Genomic DNA, 12468 nt, shown 5'->3' on the forward strand with positions numbered 1-12468 from the left:
TTGCATGAGCTGCAGATTTACCAGTTTTTTTTTTGTTCTTAAAAACATTTCCTGCGGATTTTCCTGCGTTATTTGCTGCGGAAGTACCTGCGGATTGTTCGCAGTAAACAAGCTTACGGGCAGGTAAACTCTTTAAAACTGACCAAACTTTAGCTGCGGATTAATTGACATTTCCTGCGGATATATTCGCAGGAAGATTTCCTGCGGAACCTAAAATCCTCAGGAATCAATTACCCACGAAGGTATTACCTGGGAACCTCAATCCTTGGGAAAATCTGCATGAAAGCGGTTTCCTGCGGAATTTTGGCCGAAATCCACAGGAAAACCGAAGATTTCTAGTAGTGAACGGTGTTTACGCTTCCTATTTAGGCGAGTTTTGGTTTATCTGTCTATAAAAAAAATTGGACACCGACCTTGTACTTTGAAAATTTTTTGGTTTTGGACATTCGTGAATTTTGACGATACAAAATAGTCAATATAACATAGAAGTAAACCAAAGTTCGCTCAAATTTCAGGCGGCAAAAGTACCTTAAATTTTGATATCATGAAGATAAAAAATTAAGGAATCTTGAAATTACAAAGTTGGAATTCAAAGTTTTTTTTTTTTTTTACAGAGGGATAAACACCAGTTGACAAGACACAAGTAAGCAAGATCCTTCATTTAATATGACACATACTTAGGGGATTTGATATATGTTTCTTGCGAATGGAAAATATTTGGCTAGGATGGATGAACCCACTTTATCTTCCTGACAAGTTCCACACGAATATTAGTTACTACTATTATACATAGTTGGGATTTTCTTATCAATAATACGACAAAAAAAGTGATCCTTATCGACTTAAGATCTGCAGGTCAAGAGTTGGTTGAATGGTTGATTAGCAGCTCCACATAGGGGGTGATGTATCTGTAGACACTTCGACAAACAAATAATTAAAAGCCATAAGTGGGAAGTTTTTAGGGTTATGGATTGTACATGGACTAGAACTAATTAGTAGGTTTTAAAAGAGCATGATATATCTTTAAAAAAAAAAAGCATGATATGATACGATGATTAGGGTTTTATGACCCAAAATCCTAGTTGGACAACTGTCTAAAATGACAGTTATAGACATGTCCATAATATGGTCTACTGTTAGATTAGTGACTTAAGGATGATCTGATCCGTTAGTATATTGAGCTTACTCAAATTCAAAAAATTAATATACAAAAATGTTATTCATACTTTATTTTAATCCGAGTTTCATATTTTATATTTGTTTAATATCCATCATCTTATTACATAATATAATCTTGATGCTGTTAAGTCAGTTTTTCATTTTTTTTCTATGATGGAAAAAATCAACCTTTAAAATGTAACAAAAAAAAATCAACCTTTAAAAATATTGGAGTAAATTCTTCAACATATTGGAATGGAGGCCTGACTCAATCAGATTTTTTTTTTTTGGTCAAAGTGAAAAGTCTGAGGTTCGAAACCTGGTCTTTGCATTGTTCTTGCAGCTATCAACTGAGTTGTGCTTATATGCCGACTCAATTGAAATCTTAACTCAAAAGATATTGATGTAGCAAATGTTGATTGGTTTACTTTATTCAGAATTTCAACTGATGCTCTTTGATGGGACAAGAATGTTCTCATTTTCACTAAAAAAACTCAGATTGATTGGATGATCTTTTTACAAAATTTACCACCAAGCTCAATTATAATTGATAAGTAAATTAATCCATTTGGGGTTGGTCCAATGGTTGGTTTGAGACCTTGAAGTGTGCCCCTCTCAAGGTCTCAGTTTCGATTATCTCTGTTGCCAATTTCGGTGGGTTAAGTCCATATAAAGCTATGCTCTGACTTTAAATGGACCCCCTGCAAATGGTTTGTTGCCAATTTCGGTGGGTTAAGTCCATATAAAGCTATGCTCTGACTTTAAATGGACCCCCTGCAAATGGACGACATGATTGGACCCCTCGGATTAGTCGGTTCTCAAGCAGGATATTGAGTTTTCAAAAAAATATTGATAAATAGATTTTTCAAACTCCTAGTTTTATGGAAGATCAACATAGGATGATTCACACAGCTTGATCTTCTCTTCCCACAATTTTTTTTAAAGGTTAATGTTGATGGTACTCATAACATAATTACTAGTATATCTATTTGTGGTGGTATTTTAGAAATGTTAATGGGATTTTCATCAATGTCTTTGTCTAGAATTTGAAAGTTTGTTATGCTCTCCATTATGAACTTCATGCTATACTCCTTCGTCTCAAATGTGATCGTGATATTCATCTACATGATGTCTTTCTTGACTGTGATTAACTTATACTCCCTCCATCTTTTTTCTTCTGATGATTTAGAACTTCAATTATATTTCAAAACTTTTGATATTTTAGTGAATTTATTATTGTTTTATCAAGTTTACCCTTTTTGAAAAACACCATAAACTATTAAAGTAGTTGTGACCTTTGGTTTATCACATGTGAATTTAATGATAAATAAAGACATTTTAGTAAAAAATACACAAATATTTATATACTTTAATTACTCCTTAAAACTTGTACCAAAAGCTAAGTAGCAGTTAGGATGGTTCAATTCAATCAAGAGTGCATCTATTTTATATTCTCTCCGTTTCAAAATGAGTGTCGTTTTAGGTGTTTACACATATATATTAAGAAATGCAATGATTAAAAGAAAGAATGATTAACTATTGGTTAGTTTTAAAAGTAATATTTTGGAAGTAGTGTGTTGAGTATTAATTGGAGGGTACAATTGAAAAGAAAAAGTTATTATTGTATTGGAAACTGAAAGTGACATTCATTTTGAAACAATTTTTTTTGGCTAAAGCGACACTCATTTTGAAACGGAGGGAGTACTTTAAATCTTTCATTGATGAGATTCATTATACGTTCCAACTTTCCTTCAAAAAAATTATACTTAACCGCATCACTCTAAATAATCCAACGAAATCTACACATTTTAGCATACAGTGATATCATAACATTTAAGGAGAAAATTTGTTCATGTATTCCCAAGAACACGAAGGTGATATGGTGGTCCACGGCAAAAAATTGGCTCAGCAGCTGAAGTTGCCCTAGCACGAGCCCGAAGGATGTCATTTGCATCATCGATCACTGCTGCGGCGAGTAGCGTATACTCTCCTGGGACAAGGAAATGCAGGCAAAAAGAATGTTTGATTTGCTGAAGTGGGGGGATTTCAATGGTAATTTCACTCAGGACACCTGAAAAAAGAATTGATTTTGGCAAGACAGTACAATGTTAGAAACCCATATGAATGCATACCAATTACAGAGAACAAACAAAAATTGAATAGTACCGGTCCACAGAACAGTTGATTTGGTACCATCTACACAGTTTTCCCCAGCTACATCTCTGCATGTAATGTTAAGATTAATTTTGATCGTATCCTTTGTATTATTACGGACCACAACTACCATTGATGTCATTTCATGTGCAAGCACGGAACTTTTAGAAGCAGGGGATTCAGGTAAATCAGATTCTTTAACAGGATCAAGATTATCTGAATCAGATTCATCTCTAACAAGCTTGAAGCCAAATGTCAGTGGATCTGGCAGCAACACATCCATGATTGATGTCTGTAGAGCAGCCTGGATAGGATCCTTGATATTTAACTCTCCAGAGCTATTGCGTCCCGAGTGCCATTGAACCTTAATCCTAGATACAAGGTTCTTGATGCAAGCATTGAGTTCGGCTTTGCTGCTCTTTTCAGAGAATGATGAATTTCTTCCTCCACCAATCTCATCTGTATGAGTATCCTTCGATAAAAAGCAATCATCAAGAACGGGTAATTTAAAATGCTCAAGAGGCACAAGAACCCTTGCTGAGCAATCTCTATCAATTCTTGTTTTAGGATAGCCGTATTCTGTAGCATCCTGATCAGCTAAATGATTGTCCTCGTTACTGTTGTTCTCCAGTTTGACAGAGACATTGATTTCAAATACAACATCAGTTGGATTAGACAGCTCAAGTTCAAGAAAACGCAGTCCCCAGCTTCCTCTGAAAGGATCTATTTTCACCAATCTGTCCATTTTTGACTCTGAGTTAACATGTCCTGCATTGGAACTATTATTCACATCATCCAACTTAGGAAGATTTTCACTAACATGAGCAGGAAATTCCATTGAAAGCAGCTGAGCCTTCACAAAAGACAAACCCTGCAAAACACAAATCTGCAGGGGAACAACAAGGCGTCTACCGGGGGATACAGCGTTTGGATCTTCAGATGTTTTCAGTGGACCTGAAATAAACATGGAAAGAACCTTAGTACCAGATATAAAAGGACAAGCACAAGTTAGTAACAGTCCTCAGCACAGCAGCACATGAAACCACCAAATGACAAATCAATAAATGCATGTTATTGCTAATATAGAGAATGCCAGTGTGCCATAAGATGGAGCTACATAAGGAACCTTGTCAAACATATTTCAACTATTTACGATGGGACAGGACTAAATGCAAGAGAACAATGATACTGATCTAACAAAAGGGGGAGAGGAAACATGGAAAAATTGAAACGGGGGCAAATAACGCTGCACAATCTAAATGAATAAAATATTCAGATCCACAAAAGGTTTTGATCTGAATGTATTCCAATGTAAGGCCTGCAGACTGAACTTCTAAACTCATCATGAAAGCAAGAAAATAATGATGTCTTGAAGACAGTACCGGCGTAGTGTATCAACAGTGATGGGCAACTTGCATCTTTGGAGTGCCTCGTATTATCAGCATCTGCCACACCAACCTGCCAGGCTCGCAAAGTCACAGGGAATGTAACTTCTGCTCCAGGCTTTAGAGGGAGGTGAGATTTTAATGTTTCAGAAGAATATGTGATTACAGAATCTTGATTTTTCCCGGACAGTGAAATATGTGCCTGCTCAATTGGAACTGTGCCTGCATTGGCCAGACTTATCCACACATCACGAATTTCGCCTTCGTACAAAATGATGGCCCCATCACCTCCAACAACATGTGATATCAGCAATGGAAGTGGCGGTACTACAGAAATACTTGGAACAGATACATTCTTCAACTTTGGAGATCCACAACACCGGAAAGGGTCAGAAAGGACAAGCCCTTGTGCGGCCCCAAGAAGCAGATTGTCAACCTCTTTAAACAGGTGTTCAGTAATAACACGAAAACAATGAACGATGCACCCAGGAATTGTAACTGGCCCCACTGATGTTGGAATGCCAGATAAGGTAATCACTTTTGAAGAATTTGGTAGAAGGCTTATGCTCACAGGAAAAGCATCAAAATTTCCTGAATGCACAGACAGATATATGCTATCGACTCTTAAATCAAAGCCACACGGGTTTGCCAATTCCACTAAAACCTGGATCGGCTCTCCAACAATCCAAACAAGCTCTTGCTTCTTGATATTATTTGGATCTCCTTTACTGAATGGCGTGTAAATGAAAGGGCCTGAAGGAGCAGAACCCACCCACCAGTCTTCTCTAGCAGGATTACGTTTAACAATGTCCATTTGTGTTGGGTGGACAGGAAAATAATGCGCCCTGAAAATAATTAAATTGTTTCTTGGATTAGCTCTCCAAAATTAATGTAATTGACCAAATTAGCATTTGAAAAACTTGACTTGAAAGGGAAGATGAAGGAATATGACTTGGTCATGATGAATTGCGTGAAAAAAAAATTCTTTAACCCAGTAAATACCTTATAAAAGGTAAGGCGGGATCAGCACAACGAGTCCCTGGTGGTAGCCTCTCGGACGAATTCGAAAGTGCATTAGCAAGACCATTTTGCCCAGCAGGAGTTATTAGAGGATAGTAGGACCTAAGTAGTCGTGCCGCTGCACTCCATGCAGTAAGAGGATCTCCGGCACGAACTGCAGAGAGCAGAATTTCTCTTAATACAACCATCTGGATGGTACTCCATTGAGACTCAAACAATGAGACAACTGATTGGTGATATATTTTCCCACCATCAGGTTTATCTGATCCAATTCCCTTCTGTGAAGAAGCAACGATTTAAATTACATTTTTATAACTGGAAAAGTTTTAGCAGCAAAATAAGAGATGTTTCCATAAGCAAATAAGAGATAAGCAGTAACAGTTTACTATCATAGCAAGTAATAATTTCTAGTTTAAAAAAAGTACGACAAATCAATCAAAAATTTCTCTCCAATACATAAAATAGTTATATTTTTAAAGTAACATAAGCTAGGCCATAGGTGTTTCGAGTATCCAAAGAAATAAGAAGTTTTGATGGGTGATGTGTGTATACTCACATTATGAATAAAATGATCGGAAACCGATGATCTACTTTGAACATGATAAGCTTTTGTGGTCATTGCCAAAACTTGCATTGCACTAATTGCAGCCAGCCTATTTTCTTGCTGCAAATATAACTGAGCAACCTGTCTCGAAAAGAAAGCGGCTTTCCTCTGGTATCCAAGACTACCATACAAACGAGCTATTTCAATGTATAATATGAGTCTATCACTTGCATCAATTAAAGATTTAGCACCATCTGCAGCTGTGGTTAACAACTCCACCACCTCCTTGGCCAGCTCTCGCCTGTTGATTGAGAGAATTCAGCCAAAATTGGTTTTCAAATAATAAAAAGAGGAACATATTGCTTGATACACCTAAATTCCTCTTGATAACAAACTAGTATAGATATTCTAAATCTCATATGTAAAATACCAACTGTTTTGAGTAAACAGGAGCATGAAATTTAAAAATTGATGAAGCATCATTCAATTGAAATGCTGGTCAAACTTCAAGAAGTTAAACAGTGAAATGCAAAATTCATAATGGCTCGTCGCGGTGCATGTATTCAAGATGATAGAGATTTGGGTACTATGGGGTGCCCAGGTCAAACAATTAGTAGTGTGGGATGCTCAGTAGAGAATTTAAGTGACTTGGTTCTCCGCCTTGATGGCTAGCTTCTTAGGGAGGGTACTCGAGTGCTTAGATACTTCTCAGAATACTCAAGCTAATTGAATTACGTATTCATAATGGGCATCATCATAGCACATTTATCACATTGTAAAGCACAGCAAAGAACGTACCTGCAAAGGAACCTTGCTAATTTCAAAGTAGCTTCAAGTTCAAAAGTTATGGGGGAAAATCTGCACAAAAGAAATAAAAACACGAAGAAATAAAAAAATAGAAATTGGAATAATCAGCATGACGCGTAAATATAGATTGAGTAATATAACTAGGGAAAGCACAGTTAAGCAATAGACATCAGAGAAATCGGTTAATGAAGGCTCAAACCTCAAAGGATAACTTCTTACCGCTGAGTATTATCTTGTGACTTCTTGTAATGCAAGATGACACTATTATAACGATATCTAACTTCATCCTCCAAGACTGAATCTTTCTGGCCCATACAGTCAATCTGAAACCATAAAAATGAAAAGAAATAAATAACACTAAATGTGAATGTAGACAAGAGCGTGTTCATTTTACAGGACAATCATGGTCGTCATATGACTTATATCTATACTCCTATGCGATGTAGCATGCACTGCCTGCCACTACTCTCAATTTATAGAAATATACTACAATATTTATACTGCAGATACCATGCAATGCCAGAAAACTGTCTATAAATTGAATCAATAACCAAATTATATATGACATGCAGCATTTCCAAGGTCAACTAATTTCCGCCTAAACCTCATGCCCTTGAATTCTTGAGTAAAAACAAAGACAAGATTCATTTGATAGCCGTATGAACATATCATCTTTCCCTTCTAAGAACCGAAATCTAGCTTAATTGGAGCACAAATTAGAGGATAAAGATTTTAGACATTGGAGCCTTAAATTGTCGATACTCTAGTCTACTAGTTCATGCTTTCTAAATAAATTATATACAAAGTAAGTAATTGTTCATACGTTGTCAGCAAATAAAAAAACAATTAAGCACTTGAAAAAGCAGTTAACAGTGGACACATAAAAAACCACTACGGCTGCATGTCTCGATCCCTTCCATTTTCAAAATGCAAAACTAATCACCACACAAAAGCAGTGTTTAGTGTTATATTTGGGTAAGGATTTTACAATCGTGGTTTAGAATGAACATAATTTTGTAAAACTGATTTAGTCAAATTTGAGTTTGACCAAAGTTTGCAAGCAATACCAATCTTGATTGTGAGTAACCACACCACAGATCTGGATATTTACTAAAACCACATTTGACAATAGAGGGAAAAAAAACTCTCTACCATGAATCCAAACCAAATACGCACTTTGGATGCAATCATAGATAGGGTTTACAAAACTCATAACGAAGAGAAGTTTTTATGTACCCACATTACTTCACCGGTTCCAATGAAAAACACAACGCATGTGGATTGCCTAGCCATACAGTCCACAATCTTTAATTATTATTGTTTTTTTTAAAAAACACTATTCAATTTTTAATCAAACTCAGAATGAAAGCACGAAAAGAGGAAGAAAAAAAATACCAGCAAGGCACAAACACTGCCCTCCAATGCACCAGCATACCAGAAGTAATCCCCAGTCAACCTGCCAAGTTCTAATGCAGTAGAATAATGAAGATTAGCATCAACAGGAGAACCTGCCAGCAAGCAGTAATCACCAATCGTCTTCTGAGCACGCCCAAGTCTCCGTTTTTTGGCCTTGATAACCTGCATTCCACACAAACACACAAAAGATCAATCAAATTGAACTTCACAACAAGGCCTGTTTGAATTGGCTTATTTGAGCTGAACGTATCAACATAAGAATTTGAGAGACTTTTGGAACAACTTATAGAAACACCTTATGGCATGTCCATAAGTTGTTTTAAGCTTATTTTTAGAAGCTCTCCAAAATGGCTTATGAAAATAGCTTATATTAAAACAGTTTGAAATTATTTTATCTTCTGTTATGGAAATAGCTTATACATAAGTACGTAGATGGTAAGCTATTATACTATAAGCTCTTAATTGAGCTGTTTATCCAAACAGAGCCAAGAACACGAAACCAAAAATCAAAATCCACATTATAACACATAACACCGCCAAGATATAAAAATAAAAAACAACAATAATAATCATGATTCATGACACCTAAAACATGAACACCTCCTCTGAGCTGAGACTAGCTTGAGAATCCAAAGGCGTCTTGAGAATAGTTCCAGAAGATTCTGCTTGAAGCATCCACTTCTCAAACTCCATTAGCAACGAAGCAGCTACTTCTTGCATCATAGTATTCAAATGAAACTCTAACGTTGCACGATCCGCAGGTGGAAACAACCTCAAATTTCCACCTCTCTTGCTTCCATCCTCAAGCTACAACAAAAAACAAAACAATAAATAAACAAAACCTACAAGGATCTGCTTGATAAGCACAATAAGCTAGCTTAAAATTGAAAGTTGATAAGCTCATATGACTAAAAAAACTGTTTTTTTCACGAGTTGATAGCTCATTTGGTAACGAGCTTATAGCTTATTTTTACTAGCTTATAAGCTTATATAACTAAAATACAATCATTTGGTAACCATCATTTTCTCAGCAGCATATAGCTTATTACTAGCTTATACCTTTTTTTTGATAAATATATATTCTTTATGTCATTTCATATTTAATTTTCCCTAACATTACATAATCAATCAGCTATCTATTCGCTAGAACCGATTCAATGAGGGAAACGCCGATTCAAGTTTGGAATTTTTAAATTTATAAAATAAAAATTAAATCTGTATTTTTCTAGACCGTCCAATCAGGACCAGAAACACTGCTCGGACGGACACATTCATTGTGCGAAAGTGTCTTCCAAGGCAAGGCAGGGTATCTGTTTTCTATCCGTTATAAGCTAGCTTATCAGCAAGGCTATCACTTATTTGCTAGCCTAATAATGTTTCTAATTATAACAATTTCTAACAGAAAATTCTAAAACTAAAAAAAAGTAAATAAGAATTAAAAGAAATATTTCCTTTTTTGGATCCATTTCTTAGGCTTTGTTTGGGAGTTTGGAGGGGAAGGAAAGGAAAGGCTTTGAGGGGTGCAAAATATGAGGAAAAATGGAGAAATTTTTCAAATTTTTTAAAAGAGTAGTTTTTTAGAGAATGATAAATTAATGCATATGCTTACTTTGTTTTTAATTTTAAAAATATTATAACAACATAGATTAAATTTGAAGAATTCTTATTAACCCTCCAAAACCCTCCTCCAATACAATTTTTTAGTTCCTCCAAATGAGGAGGGTTTTGTATTATGAAGAAAAGTTAACCCCCAAAGCCCTCCTTCCCATTTTCCTTTATTTCTTCTACTTGCTCATTCCTTTTTTCCCAAGCCTTCCCCTCCTTCCCCTCCAAACTCGCAAACAAATCTTAGGGAAATTAATCACGTTCAAAAAAAATGTCACTACCTGAGAATCATTAGGGTAAACCGCAAAGCAGCGATCAACAAGCGAAGAAGGATAAGATTTACAGGAACTTGCAAACTGATCAACAACATCATTAAGATGAACCAACGAAGAAGGACAATGAAAAATGCCAACAACAGCAAGAGTTTTCCGATGCGATTGAAAATCCTCCCAAGGACTAGGAGGATTAGCGCCGCCGAGGATGAATTTGAAGCGAAGTGAACCGGAATCCCAAGGTTGATGAGCGAAAGGGGATTTCTGGTGTTCGGTGTAGAAGGAGCTGATGGCGGAGAGAGGGATGGTGTGGAGTGGGAGGAGGAGGGAGTAGTAGTCGCGGAGGAGTGGTGGTGGGATTAGTCCGATTGGGATTACGGCGATTTGGACTGTGGAAGACCCTTCTATGCTTACTTCTGGTTCCATTCCATTCTGTGTGATCGTCGGAGTGGTTGGTTAGTTAGTTACTTGCTAAAAATAAACAACATGGTACTAAGATGATGAAACCACAAAATCATACAAAAGAAGAGTAAAAATATGTTCCCTCTTAAAGAGTGAAAATCACTTATTTAACTAGATTAGAAAAGGAGATGCGGCAAAATTATATTGTTGAAACTATTATATTCTCACTTTTGTAGGTTGTGTCGCAGGTGCAACAAAAGAGGTTCGTGACTATCACTTGAAGTCTGTGGAAGAGCAGGGACATGAAAGTGTGGTAACATGTTAGAGAGACATGTAGCAAAATCCTAGAGCGCGTGAAGCACTTAGATGGGGATTGGTTGAATGAAAATGTAACAAAGCATGGTCAACTCAGCAAACATAACAACAACCATACCGCCCACCTACAACAACACTGACAACAAATAACGCGCAACAACGGTTGTCTCGTTGGCAACTGCCAGCAACAGGGTGTCTCAGGTGCAACATTGGCGCTTCTATCTCCACCACGTTGAATTATACAGTGTTTGACATGTGCTTAAGGGATGTTGAAGGAAGATTCGTTTTTGCCAAGACACTTTGGTCACGACCTATTTGCTCCACAAAAATTTGTGAATCTCTCGGGATTGCTTCATGCAATCAATTTGGTGCATGATCTACAACTTTCTAATGTGGATTTTGAGTTAGATGTGAAGATAGTTATAGACTTTTCAACAACATAAATCATAACATTACGAAATTCAGTACTATATTAGCTTAATGTAGATGTTGTTGTAGCTTAATTTTAACAAACTCATGTCGAGTTTAGTCGGAGATAAGCGATGAGGTAGCTTATACATTAGCTAGGGATGTGACATTTTTAGCTAGTCCTCGTACTTTTGTTGATGTACCGTCATGTATTAACGAGTTGTTATCTAATGAAATACTATAAACATCATTTTTTTTAAAAGGACAAAGAAAAAACAATTTGAATGTGAGATTTCAGGCTAAAATTGACTTTACACCTTTTTCTTGTGAAGGAAAATTGACTTTAAACCTAACGACTAGTTTTTGGCTAAGAGAAAATACAATAACATCATGTTCATGAATCCTTTGAAATCGACGAGTAATTTTTTTTATTTCACAATTATAATCCGAAACATGCTTATATATAATAAGCAAGAATCTCTCTCATTTCAGCAGTTTTGAATTTTGCTTTTAAAAACAACAAAAAACAAAGTAAAAAAATAATAAAAACTTGTCAAATAAATCATAAAAATATAAACATAGCACCAAAAAATTATAAAAATCAAATAAAACTAATTAATTTTTTTCCGGATTAATCTGAGAATATGAAAAAATTTTAAAAAAATGAAAAATAGGTCTAAACGATTGAATTTTGGATTTTGAGGGGAGGAGTCCCATAAAAATTTCCTTGTAATGTGCAACCATCAGTGTGACGCGGTTTTTGTCAGGCGTTGTGCAATGTTGTTTCGCTTACCTGTCTTGTTGCAATGTTTGTTAGATTCAAGTTGTCAGATTAACTACAAATTCAATCAATCACTTTGTGTCATACATGAATATTTCAAACATTTGAATATAGTCGTACCGTAATCTTATTTTTATACATTAATATGAATGATATGAGTTTATCACAAATTCATTATTTTTTTAATAAACTTGTATTGTA

At 35.8% G+C, this 12468-nt stretch overlaps 1 protein-coding gene across 2 annotated transcripts; it reads right to left on the reverse strand.

The window, feature by feature from the left end:
* Positions 1-2840: 2840 nt before the first annotated feature.
* Positions 2841-10834, reverse strand: LOC146926616 (trafficking protein particle complex II-specific subunit 120 homolog). 2 transcript variants are annotated; one of them, XM_085700121.1, is made up of 10 exons: positions 10371-10834; positions 9085-9291; positions 8464-8646; positions 7288-7391; positions 7060-7119; positions 6274-6562; positions 5700-5995; positions 4695-5542; positions 3325-4266; positions 2841-3229 (listed from the first exon to the last, which is right to left on the reverse strand). In XM_085700121.1, exons 1-10 carry the CDS (start codon positions 10785-10787, stop codon positions 3009-3011), a joined length of 3567 nt encoding a protein of 1188 aa, XP_085556247.1. In that variant the 5' UTR covers positions 10788-10834; the 3' UTR covers positions 2841-3008. The 2 variants fall into 2 exon arrangements, with proteins under 2 accessions (XP_085556247.1, XP_085556248.1); XM_085700122.1 differs by having other exon boundaries at positions 5700-5992; positions 10371-10812.
* Positions 10835-12468: the final 1634 nt, after the last annotated feature.

The sequence above is a fragment of the Medicago sativa genome, chromosome 4 (assembly GCF_051527215.1).
Source record: "Medicago sativa cultivar Bolivia chromosome 4, Bolivia_mono, whole genome shotgun sequence".
Taxonomy (NCBI): Eukaryota; Viridiplantae; Streptophyta; class Magnoliopsida; order Fabales; family Fabaceae; genus Medicago; species Medicago sativa.

Excerpts from the sequence above, each read along its gene's own strand:
- LOC146926616 (XM_085700121.1), bottom strand. The coding sequence starts at position 10,787 with ATGGAACCAGAAGTAAGCATAGAAGGGTCTTCCACAGTCCAAATCGCC. Across the intron at positions 8,647-9,084 it reads CTAGTCTCAGCTCAGAGGAG|GTTATCAAGGCCAAAAAACG; the intron begins GTGTTCATGTTT and ends TGTGGAATGCAG. Across the intron at positions 5,996-6,273 it reads CCGATCATTTTATTCATAAT|AAGGGAATTGGATCAGATAA; the intron begins GTGAGTATACAC and ends GCTTCTTCACAG.